The 26039-nt window shown below is 38.1% G+C and overlaps 2 protein-coding genes across 2 annotated transcripts; both read right to left on the bottom strand.

Moving 5' to 3' along the window:
• Window positions 1-9522: 9522 nt before the first annotated feature.
• On the bottom strand, window positions 9523-10470 carry LOC116476148 (olfactory receptor 51I2-like). The gene has a single exon (XM_032165867.1). The coding sequence runs from the start codon at window positions 10468-10470 to the stop codon at window positions 9523-9525; it is 948 nt and encodes a 315-aa protein (XP_032021758.1).
• A 10794-nt stretch (window positions 10471-21264) lies between these two features.
• Window positions 21265-22205, bottom strand: LOC116476241 (olfactory receptor 51I1-like). Its single transcript, XM_032165916.1, is given in 2 exon segments — window positions 21265-21368; window positions 21371-22205. Coding segments are annotated over 2 exon segments (939 nt in total).
• Between the last annotated feature and the right edge of the window lie 3834 nt (window positions 22206-26039).

Here is a 26039-nt window from a genome sequence, read left to right as displayed (position 1 = left end):
TAATACAGCATAGTACCCAAAAGGTAGTTTTTTGAACCCCATACTCTTCCCACAATGCCCCTTCAAGTAGGCCTGAGTGTTTGCTGTTCCTTTGTGTCCATGTGTATTCAAAGTTTTACTCCCACTTATATGTGAAGAGAGGTGGTTTTGGTTTTCTGTTCATGCATTAATTCACCTAGGATAATGGCCTCAAGCCACATCCATGTAGCTGCAAAGGACACGATTTTGTTCTTTTTATGGCTACGTAGTATTCCATGGCATATATGTACATTTTCTTTAACCAGTCCACTGTTGAAGGGCACCTTGATTTCATGTCTTTGCTATTGTGAATAGTGCTGTGATGAACACACAAGTTTATGTCTTTTTGGTAGAATGATTTATACTCCTTTGGGTATATAGTAATAGGATTTTTGGGTCAATGGGTAGCTCTAAGTTATGTGAGAAATATCCAAACTTCTTTCCACAGTGGCCGAACTAATTTACATTCCCATCAACAAAGTGTTCCATTTTCTCTGCAACCTCGCCAGCATCTGTAATTTTTTTACTTTTTAGTAATAGTCATTCTCACTGGTATGAGATGGTATCTCATCGAAGTTTTGATTTGGATTTCTCTAATGATTAATAATGCTGAGCATTCCTTTATATGCTTGTTGGCCACGTATATGTCTTCTTTTGAGAAGGATATCTTTATGTCCTTTGCCCATTTTTAATGGAGTTATGTGTTTTTCATGTTGATTTAAGCTGTTTATAGATTCTGGATATTAGACATTTGTCAGGTCCACAGTTTGGAAGTATTCACTCCTATTCTGTATGTTGTCTATTCAGTCTATTGATAGCTTCTTTTGCTGTGACGAAGGTCTTTAGTTTAATTAGGTTCTACTTGTATATTTTTGTTTTGTTGCAACGGCTGTTGGAGATTTCATCACGAAATATTTCCCAAGGCCTATGTCCAGAATGGTATTTCCTAGGTTTTATTCTAGGATTTTTATAATTTTAGTTATAATATTATGCTTAAGTTTTTAATTTATTTTGAATTGATTTTTATGTATGATGAAAGGAAGAGGTCCAGTTTCAATCTACTGGGTATGGTTAGCCAGTTAGCCCAGCACTGTGTATTGAATAAGAGGCCTTTTGCCCACTCCTTGTTATTGTTGACTTTGTTAAAGATCAGATTGTTGTAGCTGTGTGGCTTTGTTTCTGGTTTCTCTAACCCGTTCCATTGGTCTATTTGTACCAGTAACATGCTGCTTTGGTTACTGTAGCCTTGTAGTATAGTTTGAAATCAGTGATGTGATGCCTCTGGTTTTGTTATTTTTGTTTAGGAATGCTTTGGCTCTTCACATTCTTTTTTGTTTTATATGAATTTTAGAATAGTTTCTCTAATTCTGAGAAGAAAGATGTTGGTAGTTTGATAGGAATAATGTTGAATCTCTGGATTGCTTTGGGTGGTATGGTCATTTTAACAAAATTGATTCTTCCTATCCACGAGCATGAAATGTTTTCCCATTTGTTTGTGTCCTCTCTGATTTCTTTCAGAGCGCTTTGTAATTCTCATTGTAGAGATCGTTCACCTGCACTGTTAACTGTAATCCTAGGTATTTTATTCTTTTTGTAACTATTTTGATTGGGACTGAGTTCTTGATGTGGCTCTCAGCTTGGATGTTATTGATATGTAGAAATGCTACTGATTTTTGTACATCAATTTGTCTTAAATTTTCGCTGAAATTGTTTATCAGATCCAGGAACCTATAGGCAAAGACTATGGGATTTTCTAGGTATAGAAACACGTCCTCTGAAAACAGGGATAGTTTAACTTCCTTTCTTCCTATTTGGATGCCGTTTATTTCTTTCTCTTGCTTGACGCCCTGGCTAGGACTTCCAATACTATGCAGAATAAGTGGTGAAAGTGGACAGCCTTGCTTTGTTTCAGTTCTCAAACGGAATGCTTCTAGGTTTTGGCCATTCAGTATGATGTTGGCTGTGGGTTTCTCATAGACAGTTATTATTATTTTGAGGTATAATCCTTCAATGCCTAGTTTATTGAGTGTGTTTAATATAAAAGAATGTTGAATTATATAATAAAAGCCTTTTCTGTCTCCATTGAGATGGTCACATGGTCTTTGCTTTTATTTGTTTAAGAGATGAATCACATTTATTGATTTGTGTATGTTGAACCAGCCTTGCATCCCAGGAACATAAAATGAACTTGCTTATGGGGGATTAGCTCTTTGATGTGCTGCTGGATTAAGTTTGCTAGTATTTTGTTGAGGATTTTTTCATCTATTTTTATCAGGAATATTGGCCTGCTAGTTTCATCAGGAATATATTGTATCTCTGCCAGGTTTTGTTATCAGGATGACACTGGCCTCATAGAATGACTTTTGTCAGATGTATGCTTTGCAGATATTTTCTTCCATGCTAAAAAAATCTACCAGAAAATAAAAACGATTAAAAAGTGGGCAAAAGAAAATAAAAACCATTAAAAAGTGGACAAAAGACATGAACAGACACTCCTCAAAAGAAGATATACAGGTGGCCAACAAGCCTATGAAATAAAAGCTCAATATCACTGATCTTTAGGGAAATGCAAGTCAAAACCACAATGGGATGCCATCTCCCATCAGTCTAAATGGCTATTATTAAAAAGTCAAAAAAGAACAGATGCTGGCGAGGTTGTGGAGAAAAGGGAATGCTTATACACTGTTGGTGGGAGTGTAAATTAGTTCAACCATTGTGGAAAGCAGTGTGTTGATTCCTCAAAGAGCTAAAAACAGAACAACAATTCAACCCATTAATCCTACTACTGGGTATATACCCAAAGGTATATAAATTGTTCTACCATAAAAACACGTGTGTATGTTCACTGCAGCACTATTCACAATAGCAAAGACATGGAATCAACCCAAATGCCCATCAATGGTATACTGGATAATGAAAATGTCAAACATATACACCATGGAATTCTACACAGCCATAAAAAATAAAGCCATAAAAAATAAGATCATGAGATCAGGTCCTTTGCAGAAACATGAATGGAGCTAGAGGCCATCATTCTTAGCCAATGCAGAAACAGAAAACCCCATGTTCTCACCTATAAGTGGGAGCTAAATGATGAAAACACATGGACACAGAGAAGGGAACAACAGATACTGGGGCCTACTAGAGGGTGAAGGATGTGAAGAGGGAAGAGGATAAAAAAAATTAACTATTGGGTACTAGGCATAGTACCTTGGTGACAAAATAATCCATAGAATAAACTCCCATGACTCAAGTTTACCTATATAACAAACTTGCACATGTACCCTTGACCCTAAGTTTTGAAAAAAGAAATTCTTCTAATGAATTTTTTTATTTCTAGAAGTTCAGTTTGGTTCGTTCTTAAAATGGCTGTGTCATCTTTCAACTCTTGCATCATTTTACTGCTTTCCTTGAACTGTGTTTCAACCTTCTTCAGTATCTCACTGAGCTTCCTTGCCATCAGATTCTGAATTCTTTATCTGTCATTTTAGCCATTTCAATCACGTTAAGAACCATTGCTGGGGAGCTGGTGCAGTCATTGGTAGGTAAGACGACACTCTGGCCTTTAGAGTTACCAGAATTCTTTCTCCGTGTTGGCTGACGTTCCCTTAATCTTTGAAGTTGCTATCCTTTGAATAGGGCTTTTGCTTTCATATTCTTTGATGCCTTTGATGATTTAAATGTGATATAAGTTTGGTTTAGTTGATTGGCTTTGTTTGTAGATGCTTTCAAAGGGCCAATGTTCAGCTCAGCACTGAGCTACATGGGCTACATGCTCTAACCCTGGGGGTCTGGGACCAGGCCTCTGGCTTTGTTTTCTGGCCTTTTGAGGCCAAGCACCTGTTGCACTGGAGGGGCCAAGGTGTTCCCAGCTCACTGGCAACAACACTCTGACCGGGACTGCCAGCAAAAGAGCTGTGGCCAGGCAGCAGTTGAGGGGGAGATTGCCCTGCAGCATGGTGGCAGGGGGGCACATGAGTGTGTGCTGGCTGCAGCTGGGGGGCTGCAGGTGAGGGTGCACAAGCAGATCATCCACTGGTGGGGTGGCAAGTGAGGGCCCTGGCAAGTACACACCAATGGGATGACTGGGGTCCCCAGTGCTCATGTGCCCTGCTTGGGCGATGGTGGGTCTTCCTATTCATATTGAGAGGCTGCAGGCCAGGGGGTGCAGGCAAGGCGTGCCAGCAGGGAAGGCTGCAGGCAGGTGCATACCTGCAAGGGATCTATCTGCAAAAGGGCTCCGAGGGCGGGGGCTGTCAGCAAAAGAGCTATGGCAGCAGCCACTGGCAAGCATTTTGGCAGGACAACTGAGACTGCACTGCAAGCTGCTAAGGCCACGTGGAGACCCTGGAAGAGGCTGGCAGACAGGGGCACATTCAGATAAGACTTGCCCTGTCCTGCGGGCAAGAGAGCTCTGCTCTCTCCAGGTCCCACTGCTAACTAAGGCTAAAGTCACCTAGAGGAGTGTGGCAAGCTTTGGGGGAATGGGCATCCACGGCCATACTCCATTGCAGCCTTTCCCATGCCAAACTCTTTGGGCCTTGCACAGACTAGAGTTCTATCTCTGTCAACTCTCTGGGCAGTTCTCCCTGCCAATTAAAATGCCCATGGGGATTGTGGGATCTCCTGCAGGTAGGATCCTGAAGGTCTGTGACAAGAGTGGGTCACTACATGCCTATGTTTCTCATCCCTTCCCTACCAGCACTCAGGGCCAGAAAGGAATCCTGGTGCTCGGCAACCCCATACAGGCTTTCCAGCTTCTGCCTGTTTCAGCATCCTCCTATATCCACTCTGGATGCCTTCTTTCCGAAGATCTGTTCAGTGTGTTCGTCTCTTGATGATCTAGTCTCTACATGGGAGAAGCTCCTCCTGGCTGTGGCTGGTTAACCATCATGGCTCTCTCCCCAATCAAAGAAAATTTGTACTTCTATTTTTCAGGCTCATTAGGCCTTCCTCTAACACAAGAAAATCAAATACTTAACATAGGTTTAATGTGTATGGAAAAAATATCCGAGTAATACAGTGATGTTTTTGTCTTGCCCTATCATGGTTATGTTTCTCATCCTCCAGGGCCAGTGCTGGGTAGGTTGGTGAGAAGAGAGGAGAAACACAGAAGAATTATAGTAGGATGAAATTCTTGCTCTCTGTGTTTCATGGGTAAGACCAACAGAAAGGTAAGAAAACTAGAATCTAATGAAGAATGAAAAAAAATACAAATCCATGTTGCTCGGAGTTTTATGGAATCAATTTCTGTGTGAACTCAGGGAAGAGGGGAAAGGCAAAAGGAGAATTTGGTAGAAGACTGTATGTCCCTAGGATGGCTGACCATCAGCCTCATTTTCTGATTACCACAAAGAGGTCCTGACCTACCTCAATTAAGCCACCTTCAGACCTGATGGGCTCTACTATGGCAACAACTTCTTTGCTCTTGCAGTTATAGTTCAGTTGGATGAGAAGTTCTCTTCACCCAGATAGTGTTTTAAAAAAACAGTAAATGGCAGCCAAGGCACAGAGTTTATCCTCTGAGTTGAGTAATGTGCAGCAAAGGCACTTCCTCATCAGGAGGATATCCAATATTCCATTATCAACTGGACACATTTTCTACCTGGGTTGATGCACTACTTTGGACTCAGGACCCTCTATTGTTTAATTTCATTCTCAGATAAGAAGTAATCTACTTGTAGGTGCCTGTACATTTGAACATAGGCAACCAGATGCCCTCCAGACAACTGAGGAGAACATTTGCTTATAAATGCTTTCAGGATTCCTAGAAACAGCATACAGCATATGAAGTCATCAGTTACTTTGTGAATTCTCATCTTCCTAACCTCAAAAAACTAATCAAGAATCTGTTCCAAAAAATTACCCTCTGCAGGGAACAGGAGGACTATTAAGCAAATAGTAACTTGACACATATGTCAGAAATCAAGATTTGGTCTCATTGTTTTGTCGTATTAGGGGTAGGTGGGTGTGGTTTCATTCATAAGTATAAAGGATTTTTTCTTTGTTTCCATTATGCGTGGAAAACTTGTCCATCAAAAATGTGTATGAAAATAAATAGAATAAATTATCCATTGAATAGGCATTTAATTAGTTTGTGTGATTTGTACAATTCAGGCATCAGTTGACAACAAATAAATATTTGCACAAATAAATAGTTGCACAAGCCTCCACTACTCTTCAAATGTAAAGTATAATTGCCAGCCAAAACTTTCTATAAATGTCTGGAGGCATGTGTAACTTTTCCAAAGCATTGGCGTGTGATAGGCTTTATTAAAGGTATAGATGACATACTGATCTCAACTAATAGAAATGCAAACAGCAGTGCTGGCCATTGGACCACCTTGATATATCATTTACTGCCAGCCACGTTAATCAAGATACTCTCCCTGAAGTGTGTCTCAGCCTTCATTCTTCCTAGCAGAGATATTTAGTCACTGTCTTTTACTCAATCCCAGTTTTAAAACAATGTGAAGATATTTTGGAGAGTGGATATAATTCTGGTGGTTATGTATTTTTCCTCCCAGCTTTGTTTAGGTTGTTTGTTTGCTTATTGGGAATATAACAGCTCATTCATTTATTTTTCACAAAACCGTATTTATTGAAACCTACTATGTGCCAATCCCAGTGTTACATTTGAGGACTCAGTGATCATGGGATTTAGTAATTAGGGTTTATGGGAGAAACCTATCTAAAGAGATATAGGAGATACCTTGGGATTTGTTTACTAACTAAATATTCCTTTTAAAATGCTTTTAAATTCCTTCTTACAAAGCCTCACCATGATTTGTTTGGCTGCACTGTGAGGGCAGTGTGTTACTGGTGGACATGTTAATGTTCATGTGAACTGTATATGAGGGCAGAACAACAGCTTAGGGCCAACCACAGTGCTATGTATTTAAGGCAAATACCCTAGAACTACAAGCTGGGGAAATTGATTTTTTACGATGAAAAACAGACAATAAGCAACTATGACTGACAGTTTTTAATTAGTCTTAATAGCTAAACCTAATGTCTCTGACTGGGACAAATTATTCAGTGAATTTTAAACAGAATAGAACTTAATCGTTTGCCAAATGGGTTTTTCCATATTTGAAAAAGCACATGTATTGTGAACACAAAATGCACTGGGTGATTTTAACACAAAAATCTGAGAATTAGAAAGTTAAGGTTGATAATTTATCAGTTACTTAGATGATTAATACACTGTAAAATATTTATATTACCAGTTTGAACAAATACAATTTCATAAAGATTAGGCTTTTTTCATAAGTCTGTTAATTAGGGAATTAGGCAATACTCATTAGATAATAGTAAAACTATATATAGTTACATATGTGTGCTGATATAAATGATAGGAATACTTTTTAGTGTTGCAGAAGTACTCACTCCTCCCATTCATATGCCTTATTATGAGAATTCCCAATTTTACAGTGGAAATGAAAGGATGCATTTTTTAAAAGCCTAAAAAATAGTGAAGTCAGTAATGTGGTTTCTGATATTTAGATGCAGACACAGAAATGTTAGGATTAATAAAAAAAAGACTTGAAACAAAGAGGGAGATTCCTATCATCAGCATGGCCCTAAGTGCCACGGATTCATCTTTGTCATCGATGTCTTTTATTTTTGCTTATAACTGTGTATAGAATTAGCACATACGTCTTTTTTGTCTCTATATAAATAAGTATAGCTTTCTGGGATGACTTGTGGGATTCTCTGGAAGGAGAGGCAATAGCAGAGTAGCTTTTATAGCTTTGCAGCTCTAGGGGTCCCTCTGTTGCTGTTCAAATGGCTCAAAGTAGCACTTTCTTTGAGGCCGCTTCTCTGTGTTAGAGCGAAGTCTGGTCCGGGAGGACATTCTGCTTCCTTCTGTTCCAGCCCTAGAACTCCACAGGTTTTGGGAAGCTGTATTTAGCTGTTGTATCACTTTCTTGCATCTGCTTTCTCTAAGCCCTTTCCTCTACCATCAGAGCCTTCTTTCTCTCTTAAGCAAGTGGATCTTCATTTGCTTAATGTACTTTCCTTTGGGCTGAGGCTATATCCTTTTGGAAGAGCTCATTTGCTGGACATTTTTGAGATTTTCAAATGCTGAGGACCACCACAGCACTTCTTTATCCTCTTATGTTTATGAGCACTTAGAGCCGGCAAGTATTGTTCCCAGTTTCACCAATCTCAAAACCACCTGCCCAGATTTTTGCTTAGTATACAGTACTCTCCAACTGGGGGCAAGATTTTTCTGTCATGTGATTTTGCCGAAGATGTCATCTGTAAGTTTTAATTTTGTTTTGCTTTTCTCTCCTGGTTGCTTAATGAGACATTCAGGGGGTATCTGGGAGAAATTCAAGTCTATACTGCAACTATGTTTAGTAAATGATGTTATTTGATCCCTATGGCTTTATTTTAGAAAAGTTATTTCATGATCCTATGAGGAAAAAAAATTATTAGCTATTGCTTTTTAAAAAGTAATTGTTTTCTTACATGTCTTCATTCCCTAATCATCCACTGGAGTTGAGTTATGCCACGGCCTGTCCGCTAACTGCTTACTCTCCAGTTAAAGTCCACATATCATTCTTTTTAAATCTGCTAAGTGTGTACCTGCCTGTGTGGCCTGGGTTGTGTTTTCTTGGCATGGTTTTTCAGAGGATTTCTTTCTTTGTGGCTTTAATTCTCTGTGAATTTGCTGACAGCCTTCAGCTATCCCTCTTCTGCTCAGGCATGTGCTTAAGCTTGTTATTTGGGTTGCTCACTGCAGGACACAAGCCCATATTTCAGCCAACTATGCGGCCAAGCAACCACTGCCACTGAAGTGGACTTGCCACCCCATCAATCAACAACCTCTGTTAGGCTTTGACTTGGAGTGCTCATTAGCTGCCTCTAGTCATTCAATCCTCTCTGTAGTCATGCCCAGTGATGACAGGGTGTGACTTTTCTATAAAACATTTTTCTTTGTACTAAACTTCTGAATTCCATGTATTGTATGTTTCTATTTTTGTGCCATTTTATAGAATCCTGGAGTATTCTTATTTATTTCAAAAGTGTAAACTTGGTCACAGCTATTACGTATCTTTAGTTTTTGACTTTAAAGATATTCAAAATGATTATTTATTTAAATATTCTGGGTTGATATGATCTCAGGTAACAATCTACATTATAACATTATATAAATAATGTATGCATTAGTTTTTGTCTGTTTCGGAGAATTACTTGAAAGCATAGATGTTACTAGTACATTGGGACAAAAAGGATTTAATTCAAGACTCTCTTTCTTGTTGGGTCTGAGAGAAGTCACTTGTGGCAACCTGTGACCGTTAATTACAACATAGGGCAGCCTGATGTTTTGAGTTACGAGTTGTAGTTTGGCTAACCCATATAACTTCTGGCAGGTACACAATTATAGGTGTATGTCTAGAGGGAGATTGAAAGGCTCCAAAGGACTAACCTGGTACATCCAAACATCAGCAACAACAAAGAACCTCTAAGGCTTTCCACGACAGTTTTCTTTGATCAGAACTTAGCTCCCAATAACATCTTGTGTAGTCTCCTGCGAATCTCCTTAGTCTTGATGGAATAGATAATTGGGTTGAGCATTGGAGGTACAAAGAGATAGACCAGAGACATGAACTTGTGCACATATTCAGGAGCATGCTTCCTAAATCGATGAACCATGGACACACTAACCATAGGCACATAGAAGATCAGCACTGCACAGATATGTGACACACATGTGTTGAGTGTCTTAAGCCTCTCATCCCTGGAGGCGATGGCCAGCACAGAATGTAGAAAGAACACATAAGAGAGGAGGATGAGCAGTGAACCTACACCAAAGGCAGAGATGACAATGAACAGGCCATACATGCTGTTGATGGTAGTGTCTCCACAGGGCAGGCGAATCAGGTCTGCATGCAGGCAGTAGGAATGGGTCAGTACCACACTGGCCTTGCAGAAAGGCAGTCTCTTCAGGAGGAAGGGAAGTGGGAATACCATGCAGAAGCTGCGGATGACAATGCATATGCCAATGTGGGCCACACGGACATCCGTGAGCACTGTGGCATAGCGCGGCGGGTTACAGATGGCCACATAGCGGTCAAAACTCATGGCCAGCAGGATGCCAGACTCTGTCCAGGAGGAAAAGTGGATGAAGAACATCTGGGCCAGGGAGGCATCAAAAGTTGTCTCTGGGGCATGAAAACACACAGCAGCCAGCACAGTGGGCAATGTAGAAAAGGACACACCCAGGTCATTAACAGACAAAAGAGACAGGAAGTAGTACATTGGCTGGTGCAAGCTCTGCTCTTCCTTTATGATAAACAGGATGAGGATGTTGCCCAGGAAGGAAATAGCATAAAGCAGCAGCAGAAGGGCAGCCAGCCAGTGCTCCAGACCCTTCATCTCAGGGAAGCCTGTTAGAGTGAAGCTGGTAGTACTTGAGATGTTAGCCCCAAAGCCCCCCATCAGGGTTTCTCAGTGACTTTTAGGGAAACACAACCCAGGTGAATTGAGGTGAGATGGTGGGAGAAGTGAAGAGTAGGAGTGGTTGACATCTAAAACTACGAGAGACAATGATGCTTAGATTCCAGTGCCAAAGATTTGGAAAGTTCAAAAAAAACCAGGTTACATTTCAGACCTTCTACAGCCTGGCAGCACCCTTAGATCTGTCATGAGCTCCAGGTTCTTCCCCACAGAAATCTTTGACTAATTTTTAGATATTATTCTTTATTTTTCTTGTGTCTATATACTTTTTTACGTTGGTTCAAATCTTTAATGGTGAAAAATGGTTTCCCCTTTCTCTCTACTGGGTCACAGCCATCAGTTTATTCCAGAAGTGAGGTGCACCATGTCCTCCATGAAGTCTTTCCTTAATATTCCCACCCACTGATTGATTCTGTCTTGTGCAAGTGATGACATCTTTTGCCTATATTCTAAGCTGACTCTCCTCTCTTGCCTACACTCAAGCATTATTTCAGTTCTCTGCCTTTTCCTTGTGGCTTGAACCCCTCACTTATTCACCAACGGTCCAGAATGTCACATTCCTCCACACCTTACTCTCTTGGTTTTGCCTTTCTATATTTTAAGATGGATTTTGTTTTAATCTCTGTTTAGACCACAGATTCTCAAATTGTGCTGTATGCCAGATTATTTTAAGATGCATTAAAATATTCCTTTGCTCAGAAGAAACCTATACCAATTAAATTTGACACTGTGCAGGTAGAACTCACAAATCAGCATGTGTTTAAACTCATAGGCAATTCCAATGTGCAGCCAAGTGTGAGTATCAGGAATTTAGGTCACTCCTATCAGCATTCAAATATGTCCTACCCATTATCACTTATTTCCCCCGAGGATCAATTTTGGGAGTTACTATCCTAGGAAACAAACAATCACAAACTTCAGCAAACCTCTTAACTGCCCCCTCATTTCTTCCTAGTAATCACCCATTTTCCATTCACTTTCACAACTAAATACCATTGAAATTATTGTCTACCCATAATGTCCTCCTTGTCTCTGCTCTGTGCCTCAATTATCCCAAATATATGTCTGCTGCCCAGGCTTCTCTTCTCAATATGTATTGATGAAGCCAATTTCCAACTGGACTTCCAAATGTAAGAGTTCATTGTCATCTCAAACATAACGTGCAAAATTCAACTTTATGTCAATTATCATGTTTTATCCTCTTCAAAGTTATCATCTCATTACCAATCACCATCTATTCACGTGGTCATGCCAGAAAACCCTGGAAGTCATTCTTGATATTTCTCACCCTCTCCTATTCACAAGTCTATTAATCCATCGTAAACGCTGGTTTCCTCTCTCCATCTCACTTCCAACTGTCACTCATCCCTCAACATCTTCAACCAAAATGTCTGCAGAACCTTCCTGAGGATCACCCAGCTTAGTATCAGGCCTCTGTCTAATTCATTCGACACAAAGCAACCAAATTATTTGTTTTTAATATAAAGTGATGTTACTCTTTTACTAGAAACCTATCAATGGCTTCACTTACACCTTATGAAATAAGAACTTAAATAACAATTCAAGTCCTTACCATGGCTCATAGAAACTGCAAGACCACATAAGAACTTGTCACCTTCCAATAATTCTGACCATTCATTTCATTTCTTCTCATAATTTCGGATGCTGTACACGCTCACACATATTCTTCTTTGTGACTTTTCTTATCACACCTTAAATTTTAGTGCATTTATTATGTACTTGTTTAGTTATTTGATTAGTATCTTTGTTTCCCCAAAAATTTGTAACTCCCTGTAACTGTCTGTTTCTTCTCATTTTATTCTCAATGCTTAGGCAAGTAATAGGGCATATACAGCCCTAGACTAGGATGCAGAGATTACTAGTTCTAGTTTTAATGGTTAAAATATGGATCAAATAGGCCAGGTGCGGTGGCTCACGCCTGTAATCCCAGCACTTTGGGAGGCCGAGGCAGGTAGATCACGAGGTCAGGAGTTTGAGACCAGCCTGGACAACATGGTAAAACCCCGTCTCTACTAAAAATATAAAAATTACCCAGGCGTGGTGGCACATGACTCTAATCCCAGTTACTCGGGAGTCTGAGGCAGTAGAATCCCTTGAACTCGGAAAGTGGAGGTTGCAGTGAGCCGAGATCGCGCCATTGCACTCCAGCCTGGGTGACAGAGCAAGACTCTGTCTCAAAAAGAAAAAAAAAATTGATCAAATAAACTGTTTTATTAACAGGAAAAATGTATTAACATAAGAGCTACATGTTTTTACTGTAAAATTGTTTAGGTAAGTAAAAATAGCTCCCCTAGCATCTAATAACTGAGTTTTTATTTCACCTTTGCTACATACAAGCTGTGAATTTACTTAGCTTCCTGACGTCTTATTTTCACATCTCTAGAATAGAAAGAGTAATGCAAAGTAAACATTGAAGGTGCTTATTCAGACTCCTGGCACAAGATGTACTGAATAAATGGCAACTAGGAAAGTTGTGATAAAGAGGGACATTGAGAGGCTGAAAGTTCCTGGTCCCATCTCCAAACTGTCTTCCCACATTCAGTTTCCCAATCAAAAGTTCCCTTCTTTTGTTTCACCATTTTATCCACCGTCTATGAGAATATTGGCATATGAGTTAATCACACTGAGGCATTCACACCAAACAAAGGCTTCAGAAGATGCCCCTCTGAGCCAGAGCTGTGCATGCTCAGAACCACACAGTGAAGTTCCAAGCATGAAGCCAGCATAGAGACATTTCAGGCACCAACAACTAGATGGGGGATGTGCATGTGGGGAGAGAAATGGAGTGTAGGAAAATAAAAATTACCTTAAATCACAGACTGCCTCTCCTTCAAATCCCTGTACCCTAATCACTTAAGGATTTGGAAGCTGTGAAGGAGGTTCCTGAGGGCCTCTGTGGGGGAAGAGATGAGGTCCCCACTTACCTCCTCAGGGTAGCTCTGGTAGGTGGGAGGAGAGAGGCTAGTGAAGTGTCCACTGAAGGGAGAAATACCAAGTACTGCACACACTGCATACAGCCCCACTGCCAGCCTGTACCCACTCCCTGCTCTGAGCTCTATAAAGCTGCATCTTCAGAGTCCCCTGGGTCTGCTAAGTCCAAGGGCTCCAAGAGGTAGCTGGGCAGCAGGGATTGTAAAAAATCTTGAGTGAAGGACTCCTCTGTGCTCTGCCATTTCTCCCACTTACAAGTTTCAAAGAAATTGAGAACGAAGACTGGCTTGTCCTGAAGTGATCAACATTTTCAGTTCCTCATTTTGTAGGACAGCTGAGGCCCAGGAAGAATCCATTCAGTAAGCCAATAACAGAGATGAACTGAATCCTAGACCACTGATACTCACTGATTCTCAGATTAGGGTTCTTTCCAGTAAGCATACCACAACTTAAATGGATTTCAAGAAGTCGAATGGCACAACGCATAGAAGCCTAATTATTTAGAGTCATCAAGTAAGGTGACCATCCTTGTTTGCCCCATCCTGTACTGGTTTTAACACTAAAAGTCCTGCATTAGGAGAAACTCCTCAGTTTTGGCAAACTGATACAACTTGCCACCCTACTGCCAGACCTGGATTCAAAACCAGCTCCTTCCCTGTCTAAATGAATGTCATTAAGAAAATTAGTTGATATGCTCATATTTCAAATTCCTTATTTGTAAAATGATACACAAATTCCTATACATCTTGGCATATTTGAAACAGTATCACATTGTAAACACTTATTAAACAAGAACTATCATAAGGACTTGCCAATTTTTTATATGCCAGAAAAGAAATCTTGAATAAGGGGTGCAAATGCCCGTTGACTCTGGAGTTTTTGAGGATTCTGAGGGGTGTCTGACTTTTAAGAAACTAACATAAGGGTCTTAAATTTTGTAAAAGAATGTCGGGGCCATGTTGTATCACATTCAACCTTTCATAATGAAGAAATGGAGGCTTTAAGGGGTAAGAAGCTTGCTGATATGCACAGACAAATTATTTAAAGAGTTAGAAATTGTACAGAGTTCAAACAGTGTTAGATAATTATAATTATCCTGATGCAGACCCAAATTATCTGCATTTATCATGGCTGAAGAGTTAATGTGAGAACAACTAATATTTATTTACTAAGTATCTGTGATTCTGCTAGGTTTTTTGATACAGTTAGGCCATTTGGTTAACAGTGAAAACCTTATGAACACATTTTATCATACTTGAAAGCAATATGGAATTATTTAAAGGAAAAATAAGCATACACATTTAGAGCATCAGAAGAGTATTCAAATTCTTTATAAATATATGTGTGTAATATTTGATGTCTTAAAACACATCAAAGACTTCTTCATGAAAAACTACAACTTCATTGAAAATTTTACAACTGTTTTAAATTACAGGACAAAAAATTTAATTGTTTTACATTACAAAATGAGTGTGTGTGTGTGTAAATGTGTGCATGAGAATGGGGATAGAGTGTGCACGAGAAAGTGCCTGTAGTTACTAGGAAATGAGAAAACTAAGTCTGCCTTCTTAGAATTAATCACTAATTCCATTACAAGACATCAGAAAAGGGACATAAAAAGACACCCTTATAGGAAATACTGATTCCCAAACATTTGAAATTTGACTGATTTAACCTAATACAAATATAAGCCACGGAAAAGAATTACTATTTATTGATGACCAAGCACATACCATAAACTTACAACAATCTTCATATGCATTATTTAATATTCAAAGAATCTATGAGTTAGTATTTTTATTCACCTTTTGTAGATGAAATATCTGAGATTCAGAGATTACACAACTTGCTATATCATAAAATTATTGGTTGAGAAAAGATTTCATTTCAATCCAGAATTAAAATTCATTATTATAAACAGATGTACTCCCCCCAACACACACACATAAAATCGCCACTTACAAGAGGAGATAAAGGCGAACAACAAAAGAGACTTGAAGGACAACAATAATAAAGCAGGTTTATAGAGAAGACCCAACTAGCCTGCTGAGTACCATGATTTAATAAACTGTTTTTTAACAAATTAATAATTTAACCAATTAATAAATCGGTTTTTTTGGAGATTGATATTTATCTATCCAAACTTAAGACACGAAATTTTTGAAATTTGTAGTTAAGCCTTTTCCTCTTGTTTGTTGTTTACCCAGAAATATAATTATGATGTGTTTCTCCCCCGGTAGTGTTTACTATTCCAGTTGACAAGATAATCTGTGCCGATGCAATAATTTTACTTCTCATTGGAAATTAATAACATCACACATACATTTCAATGTGTTGGTTAGTGTAAACTCATATTTGACAGAAAAAACCACGCTGAAGGAGGTGCTCAGGTATGACAGTGAACAGGATAAGCCTTTTCTCAAATCTCACAGTGATCAGGACAACAGACTAAACAAATAATTACATGCATTAATTTGCTTTAGAGAATAAGTTTGGGGTGGTAGGAATAGGAACCACTTTAATGGAGAAGAACTAAAATAATCTGGAAAATTAGTTTAATTGAGACCAGAAAGATAAACTAGAAATGGCCAGAGAAAGGGAGGAGTAAGCTCAATAAATAGGTTTTTGACTTTTGAACTCTACTTGCAAAAATATTATATCCTTTTGGATCGAAATCCTGAATATTTTTCTATTTCACTGACTTCTCACCAGTCCTACAGGCACTCTCTAGACCCAAATATCAACATTTCAATAACATCTTAATGGACTTCCCCACATTATTCAGCCCTCTTCTAATTCATTTTCCATATTACATCAATATTAAGTCAACTTTCATCATGCTATTTTCATGATAAAATCCAAACACTCATATTGCCTGTAAAGCACTGTGTAATATGACCTTCATTTTCAACTTTATATTGAATATATTGAATCATTGTTCTCTTGTTCTGTTCCAACCAAAATGACCTCCTTTCAGTTCCTCGAAGATACAAGGATCACTCCAACCTTAAGGCCTTAAAAAATGCTGTTTCACATGTCCTGGAAGCTTTTCCCCATGCACTTTCCCTTCACTGGGCTAGTTATTTATCCACCAACTCTTGGTGGAATTAAATATTATTTAAATGCTACTGCCTTATGTATCCGCCTAACCCCTTAGCCTGAATGAGGATCTACTCTTACATAACATTCTGTAGTGATCTTGTCTAACATCTTGCAGAGTTATGATTAAATTATCTAACAGAAATGGAAAAGTATGCATTTATTGCCTTTCTTCTGTTATTATGTAAATTCCATGAAACATGACCATCTCTCCTATTCTTTAATATATTCAAGGCACCCAGCATGATGTTTAGCAAATATTAGGCATACAACTAATATTTTTGCCATAACCAAAACCATCAGCATAACAGCATCAGCATTCCTTCCACAAGTTTTGCAAAATTGGATGACACACATGGTAAGGTACATGTGACTAACATACACCTATTCAACCTATGTTTCTTTGCCATTGTATCTAGATCCATAGCAGCCTCACAGTACCATCTTGTAGCATGGGCCGCACTGGAGTCTTGATTCTTTTTAGATGAAACCGAATTCCAATCCAAACCCTCTCTTCATTCCTCATATAAAATCCTCATAAAGTGATTTACTCACCTTTCTACCTTAATTAATCCAAGTCCATGTGCAGTAGAGAAATCTTTAGCTCTATAGGCTGTGTTAGAGAATCCTTTTCTTGGATACCACAGACAGTAATCATGACATCTTATCTCAGTGGATTATAACTATTTCCCCCCAGTAATAACATTTATGTATACTTATTGAGAACTTTATGTGTTGACTAACTCTATAAACTCGTTTAAATTTGAAAACATTATGAAACAGATTCACATTTTGCATATCAAAATGGAGCCACTGTGAGTTAAATAACTTATCTATAGTCACAAATCACACAAGTGACAATACTAGCATTTGAACCTAGGTACTCTTAGCTGTTATGCTGTGTGGCCACAAGGGGGCACTCAGAGAGTAAATGCCTGTTTGTATCATGCTCCAAGGATTCCCTTACATGCTGAAGGGATCTGACGTGTTTAGGTGCCCAACAGATAGTCACTGGATGAAAGAATGAGCCTCTTTTGTGACTTGGTATCTCTTAGGTCTCCAGCCTAAACTAAGACCATCAGTATTTCATGTATTTACACTGAACAAGCCAATAAGAGGAAGGACGAGAACTGTAAGACTTTTCACAGTGATGTCACCAACCCAAAATAACATCAGTCTTGGATTTGGGATTCAGACTATGTGAGTTTCACCTTCTGTTCTTTGACTTATTGGTTGTGTTATCCTAGAGAAGTTATTTAATCTGTTCTTTACACTTCAGTGTCTTCAGCTGTAAAACAAGAATAATATTTTACCTATACCATTGGCTTGCTAATATGCTACAGAGTTAGATAGCTAGCTAGCTAGCTAAAGTAAAATATCCTCTGAAGTTTACCTAGCACTTAACAGGCCATCAAAAAACAGGAAGGTGTCGGTCAAAAGGTACAAAGTTTCAGTTATACAAAATGAATAAGTCCTAAAGATCTACTGTACAAAATAATGCCTATAGTTAACAATACTATTTTGTATATTTTTAAATGTGCCGAGAGGGTGGATCTTAAGTGTTCTCATCACAATAAATAAATAAATAAATAAATAAATAAATAAATAAATAAATAAATAATTGGGAGGGAACTTTTAGAGGTGATGTATATGTTTATGTTAGGGATTGTAGTGATGGTTTCATGGCTGTATACTTATCTCCAAACTCATCAACTGAATTTCCTGAGTGCCGGGATAGATGAGTCTCTTGGGGGCCCCATGAGTAGTGATGGCGTGCCCTTTGCAGCCAATAACCACATCTGGAGAAAATGGCTCTGACAGGAAAGAGAAACACTTATCCTTTGAGATGAGCACAGAGGTGCACTTGAAGAGCACCTCAGTGGGGAACCAGTGGGCACCACAATCTGACCACTCCCTTTGAGGCTCACCTCCTTGAAGCTCTCAGGTTACCCTCAGTTGCCTGCATTCATCCAAAAATCTGTCCTCTTTCTATCTCAGTTTATTACAAACCTAATTTATATGTATTGTAGAAAAGCAGAAAATGCATTTTCCCAAGTCTTACTAACCAGGTACTAATAAAATTTCTGATAATCCCTCGAAATACTTGTTCGAGACAAACATACAAATATTTAACAATGACATGATATGTTAGTGTTTTTACCAAAAGTCAGCATCTATAATGCTATTTGATAATGTGTACTTTATTTGAAAATATTCTTTTACATGGTTTCTACATTCTTTTCAGCTATCCTGTGCTAGAAATCTGTTCTGGCAGCACATGTTCTATTTTAATTAATACAGCTTCTTTGTTTTTATCTCTACATTTTAACATTCAATTTTATTTTTAAATCTATGCATAATGTTTTGGAATTTTCTTCCATAAAATTTCTGATTAAAATATTTCTGAGCTAAATTAATTTCTTTGAGAATTAAATCATTTATTCAAATATTTTACAGTTTTTTAGAAATTAATAGTTTCATATTATTCTATAATATTTGGCAAATTTTATCAATTTTCAGTAATATTTACTTTTAAGCCTTTGTGTTTTCTCAATCCATAAGTAAGATTATTTGTGAATAATGACAATATGGTCACATTAATTTATTTATCCAGTCTATAAATATTTATTGAAATTTAATATGTAATCTTACAATGCTAAACTCTAAAAGATAAAAATCTGGTTACTATAGGAGTTTTTTTTATTAAGTACGTATGAATGCTAACCAGGACATCAAACATCTTCCATACATTATATTTAGACTTTATAAAAAATCAACAATCTAGTCATTTTAAAAATCAACATAGAAATTACTGAGTCTCAGGAGGTTGGAATTTTCCAAGGCTGTGATACACCTTTCAAAAAATTTGCACTTATTCTAATATTAACAAAATAATTCATTTTCTCAAGAAACTAATAATTCAAATAGAAAACTATATGCAGGGAACAGAAAAGAAAAAATGATATCTAAATGCTGTGATGTAATTCTACATTTAAAAATACATTAGCATAATAATAATAGAATATCTAAATTATTAGTTTTTGAGGGGAGGGAAGCAAGTAGGTAGAGGGCAGGTAGTAAATGAAAGGCTAGAAATGCTTCATAGAGTGGATAACCCAAAAGCTGAGTCAGTGCCTGGCCCACAGTATCTGTTTAATAAATATTGTTTTGATGAATAGACTGATGTGCAGTTTTCAGGAATATGAGCATGGAGAAGAATTTCTAACTAGAGGCTATTAGAACAAAACTGCAGAAGCATAAAGCAGCCTGTTGGTTCAGAAATCACATGTCGTTTAGTATAGAGCAAATTATTTTGGGGCGGAAAAAATGGTTAAGAATAATAAGACATAAAAGATAGACACTTGCTGTGATGATAATATTAAGAGATGTGCTAAGGGACTTGATTCTTATGCAATAAGAAACTAAAGGGTATGACACATTTTATAATCAGATAGACTCTTTAGGAAGATTGTTATAGTTGTGGCACAGAAAAATGAGAAAAGGGAATGGTAAATGATGAGATCAGTTTGGAAGACAATGCCATGTGAAGCAACAGGAGATAATGAAGGCCCCAAATAAGGTAGCAACAGTGGTGACGTAGACACAGAGACAGAGACAAGATAAGTCAAAGTCTAATCAGAGTTGTCAGGATTTAGTGTTCAATCACAGATACAAGGATAAGGTAAAACAGCTCCTTCTGTCTCAAGCTTCACTACATTGGTCACATATTCCTTCAAGTAAAGATAAATAATTATAGTTTACAAAAATAGAAAAAAAATTATTTTATTTTAACCATAAAGTATATGCTCTGACAAGAAAATACACCGAAACAATTGCTTTTTTATGTACAACACATTTTTTGTTTCATTTCACCTTTTCTGAAGCCTATTACCAACACAGAGTTTTTACTATTTCAATCATTAATGTTTTGAATTAAAGAATTTCTTTAAAAATTAGTAATTACTTTAATCCTGTATGTGTGTATATATATATAGATGTATACATGTATGTACATCTCTCTTTCCATACATATGTATTTCATATGTTTGACTAGTCTTCCTACTCTACTATTTTCTTAATTGCTTGTTACTATACACACAAACTTATGATATAAATTACCCTATGAACTTCACCAGTTTTTAATATTAAATTTAAATAATTTAATATACTTTATATGCAGTTACACATATCATTTTTAAACACTAAGTAGATGGTGCATGTTATATGAAATAAATAGCTGCATGCATAGCTATTGGGTTGCGGGGTGTGTGTGTGTGTGTGTGTGTGTGTGTGTGTGTGTTTGTGTGATTTTTAACTAATATCTGTTTGCCATAATGCTTGGCAAAAGAATCTCTTCCCCATCATGACAGTGTATCCAGGGTAATCAGTAATTTCCTCTCTGAAGATTCACATTAAACAAAAGATAATAGCAACATATTGTGACAAGGTGAAGAATTAATTATGAGAATGCATATTCTTGGATTTAAAAAGAAGGAAATTGAGCAAATACTTTTTAAAAAAATTATAGCCCAGTTTACTTGGCAAAACCTGTTAGCATGAGACTTGACTATTGCCAGGATCCAACAACTGATGGCAGGAATCCTAATGGAAGGTCAGTGCCCTAAAGGATATTTAAAATGCCCTGTTGAAGCAAGTTTGAAAACTTAAATTTGCGGAATAAGGATAAACATCCTCTGAATATCTTCTTTTCAACAAGTCTCCTGCTCAAATCCTGGTTGCCAGTAGTATTTTGCAAAGCCTCTGACGAATCTGTTTGGTTTTAATGGAATAGATGACAGAGTTGAGCATTGGAGGCACAAAGAGATAGGGGACATGACTGCGTGTACATACCGTGGGGCATGCCTCCCATACCGAGCAGCCATGGACACACACACCATGGGCACATAAAAGATGAGCACAGCACACATGTGTAACACATAGGTGTTAAGAGTCTTTAATCGCTCCTCCCGGGAGGCAATGGCAAGTACAGAGCGGAGTATGAGCACATAGGAGAGGAGGATAAGGGCAGAATCCAGGCCAAAGGAAGAGATGACAGTGAATAGACCATAGATATTATTGATGGTGATGTCGCCACAGGGCAGGCGGATCAGATCTGGATGCAGGCAGTAGGCATAGGAGAGTACATTGGCCTTGCAGAAGGGTAATCTCTTCAGAAGGAAAGGCAGTGGAAAAACCATGCAGAAACTGCGGATAATAATGGACACGCCCATAGGCACCACACGGGCATCAGGGAGCACTGTGGCATAGCGCAGCGAGTTACAGATGGCCACATAGCAGTCAAAGCTCATGGCCAGCAGGATGCCAGACTCCACAAAGGAAGAGAGATGGATAAAGAACATTTGGGCCATGCAATAATAAAAACTGATCTCCCTTAAGGACAAGCAAAATGTGGCCAGAACCGTGGGCAGTGTGGAGAAAGACACACCTAGATCATTAACTGAGAGCAAGGATAGAAAGTAGTACATAGGCTGGTGCAAGCTCTGTTCCTTCGTGATAATGAAAAGGATAAGGGCATTGCCCACAATGGAGACAATGTAGAGAGCACCAAGGAGCAAAAAAGTCCAGTGTTGAGAGGTCTCCAGCCCTGGGAGTCCTGTCAAGATGCAAGGAGACGACCCTGAGCTGTTGTGGGAATTACCTCTCATGCTGGAACTCCTGCTTAGATTCTAGGGCCACTATCCTCTAAAGAAGACAAATACACAGTTTTATCCAAGGTCTCTGCCTAACATTTTAAGACCCCCACATGCTATCTAGTCCCATACTTTATTGCATTAATACATTAGTTCACCAGATTATTTATCCTTGTCTCTCCTTCTTACCAAGATTTTACAAATGGCCTGAGTTGTCTCAGCTTATCTGGCTGGCAAACAGGTCCCTTTGCCCTCCTTTATACCTGGGTCTATTGTGCTCTTTCTCACATTTAAAGCTTTGAACTCTTTTCTTCATCAATTTATGGGTATCAATTTGTTCAAGACCTAAGACAAAACTCTTCTAATTACTACTTTCTCAACAATTATGGTCTGTTCCTGAGGAAACCACTTATTCACGAACCATAATAATTTCCTCTTTTCATTCTTTCATGTTACTGAACTTCCACTACTCTCAGTTTTCCTGCTCCTATACAGTCTCTCAGTTAAATTATCTTATCCATTCATCTGGGCAAAAGGTAAATGGACAGGGAGATGTTCATTCATGGAGATAATCTTCCAGACATTCGTCAAGGTGCGTTAGACTTTTATATTACCATCCACTTTTTCATTCTTTTATCCATTTAGCTTGAGGCATCACTTTGCTCTCTGAATAATTTAATTTGCTTAAAGTAAGTTTTTATTTTTTTTTATTTTTTATTATTATACTTTAGGTTTTAGGGTACATGTGCACAATGTGCAGGTTTGTTACATATGTATCCATGTGCCATGTTGTTTTGCTGCACCCATTAACTCGTCATTTAGCATTAGGTATATCTCCTAATGCTATCCCTCCCCCCTCCCCCCACCCCACAACAGTCCCCAGTGTGTGATGTTCCCCTTCCTGTGTCTATGAGTTCTCATTGTTCAATTCCCACCTATGAGTCAGAACATGCGGCGTTTGGTTTTTTGTCCTTGCGATAGTTTACTGAGAATGATGTTTTCCAGTTTCATCCATGTCCCTACAAAGGATATGAACTCATCATTTTTTATGGCTGCATAGTATTCCATGGTGTATATGTGCCATATTTTCTTAATCCAGTCTATCGTTGTTGGACATTTGGGTTGGTTCCAATGCTTAAAGTAAGTTTTTAATAATTTATTTTATAACCAAATAGTTTCTAGCTCCTAAATGCCATGGAATTAATAATCATTTCTCTACGCCACAGAATTGCTTTTCATCTGTGTTCGCTGTCTCTTTGAACAATATCATCATTATGCCTAAGATTGAGATTTTAAATCTAAACATCACTGTGATTTCTTCTTTTGCTTTGCCTACTACGTTAAACCGAGTAAGAGCTGATGAAAAGACCAAACTCCAAGTGCCTCTGTCAGCACCTTCCTCCATTTCACTCCACCTGCAGTTCTACTCTTTAGACTCAAGATATCACGAGTATACCTTAATAAAAGCCTCCTAATAAATATCTTGCCTCTCTCTATTCATCTCTGAAGTAGAACTAATATTTTAAAGGCAAATCTGAAAATGCACTGTTCCTATTAGAATTGTTAAATGATCCCTCATTATCAAATGATAAAATCCAAACCCATTAGCCTAGAATCAAAAACCCTCTATAGTCAGTATTTCTCTCAATATTTTTTGCCTCAATTCTTAAAATTATCTTTCTTATACCTCAAGACACATAGATCAGTCTACTTGCTGTCATCTAAGTTTGACCTGCAGCTCACCAGCTCCCAAAGGTTGCCCAGACTGTATGAACACACCCATTCAATCCATCTTCCAGGACTGAGGTCCAAGAATGCCCTCCTCCATGCATGTTTGACTGCTCATTGTTAAAAGAGGTACCTCCCCCATACTGCTCACAGATCTAGACTTGTATCTCCTTTGTTCCATTTTTCTGTCTACCTTACATTATAGCTTTATAAATCTTATATGTTCTTCTGTCTCGCCAGCTCCAAAAACTCAATTGTGACTCTTATTCAGTCCCTGCTGTGCTATGCTTAGTGCTGGGCTTGTCCAGGAGAGGTACTCAGTAAGTCACTTATGTTTTCTGAGTTTTGGACTCTTTGCTGTAAATTGGAGATGCTAAGAAATTTACCTAATGGGAATATGAAGAGCCGAAACTAAACAGTTATAAAATCTTTCAGGACCAAAAGCTTTTGCAACTCTGAGGTCTAAAGCTTGCTCTACACCCCTCTTTTCCTGGTTGACAATTGTATAAATGAGTAAGTATACCAATTCATAGTCTAGTTTGAGAGACTCCTAAGGAAATATAACAGCTGAATTACTGAAAAGTTAAGAAATACAGGAAATATTTTCAGGAGAGAACAAAAGAGGGGAATTTGCAATATTCTAAGGCAACCTTCTATCTGCCTTTGCTTCTCCATCTGCACTCAGAACTCCGCTACCCTTCTTTCTCAGAATATATTTTTTTCTTTATTCCAGATTCTTAGGACCTCTTTGTTTGGCCTACCTGCAAAGTCTTCCACATTTTTTTTTTTTTTTGGCCTCTGTATGCAATATAAGGATACCTCTGATTTGAAGTCTTTGAACACTAAATAGGGTCCTGCCAAGTGCCTTCCAAAACAGAATGGGTGCATGTATAGACCCCTTGATATGAGAGTTTTCTGAAAAATATATGTGGTGCTTATTCACACCAAAGCATCTACGTACAAAGTATAGCCTGACAGGGTATCTTTTCTGAAGCAGAAAGCATGGTGGAATTTCAGAAACCAAGAGCAACAGATAGAAAGTATAGCACTGGATGGTATTGCCTAGGTTTTCTTCTAGGGTTTTTATGGTTTTAGGTCTAACATTTAAGTCTTTAATCCATCTTGAATTAATTTTTGTATAAGGTGTAAGGAAGGGGTCCAGTTTCAGCTTTCTACATATGGCTAGCCAGTTTTCCCAGCACCATTTATTAAATAGGGAATCCTTTCCCCATTTCTTCTTTTTGTCAGGTTTGTCAAAGATCAGATGGTTGTAGATATGCGGCATTATTTCTGAGGGCTCTGTTCTGTTCCATTGGTCTATATCTCTGTTTTGGTACCAGTACCATGCTGTTTTGGTTACCGTAGCCTTGTAGTATAGTTTGAAGTCAGGTAGCGTGATGCCTCCAGCTTTGTTCTTTTGGCTTAGGATTGACTTGGCAATGCAGGCTCTTTTTTGGTTCCATATGAACTTTAAAGTCGTTTTTTCCAATTCTGTGAAGAAAGTCATTGGTAGCTTGATGGGGATGGCGTTGAATCTATAAATTACCTTGGGCAGTATGGCCATTTTCACAACATTGATTCTTCCTACCCATGAGCATGGAATGTTCTTCCATTTGTTTGTATCCTCTTATTTCATTGAGCAGTGGTTTGTAGTTCTCCTTGAAGAGGTCCTTCACATCCCTTGTAAGTGGGATTCCTAGGTATTTTATTCTCTTTGAGGCAGTTGGGAATGGGAGTTCACTCATGATTTGGCTGTCTGTTATTGGTGTATAAGAATGCTTGTGATTGTTGCACATTGATTTTGTATCCTGAGACTTTGCTGAAGTTGCCTATCAGCTTAAGAAGATTTTGGGTTTTTCTTGAAGTTATAATTTAATATTTATCATTAGGATAGGTTGTTACTAGAAAGAAACATACTTCCAAACAGTTGAAAGGTTATATTTAGTAATTATATAGTTGAAATGTTTCAAAAGAGTATCATATTTTTCAAAATTTACCAGATGACTCTTACAAACAAAAAATTTATGTCATATGCATGTGTGTATGCTTTTTAGAGAGGATAAGCATTAGAAAAGCTATGAATTAGTCAATTAAAAGTTATTTCTATCAAGTGTTTTCATA

The sequence above is a fragment of the Hylobates moloch genome, unplaced genomic scaffold (genome assembly GCF_009828535.3).
Source record: "Hylobates moloch isolate HMO894 unplaced genomic scaffold, HMol_V3 SCAFFOLD_11, whole genome shotgun sequence".
NCBI classification, from domain to species: Eukaryota; Metazoa; Chordata; class Mammalia; order Primates; family Hylobatidae; genus Hylobates; species Hylobates moloch.
Note: the sequence above shows the minus strand (reverse complement) of the source record. Positions and strands in the feature narration are given on the sequence as shown.

What these genes read in the sequence shown, in the direction of transcription:
- LOC116476148 (XM_032165867.1), bottom strand. Translation starts at nt 10,470, where the DNA reads ATGGGGGGCTTTGGGGCTAACATCTCAAGTACTACCAGCTTCACTCTA.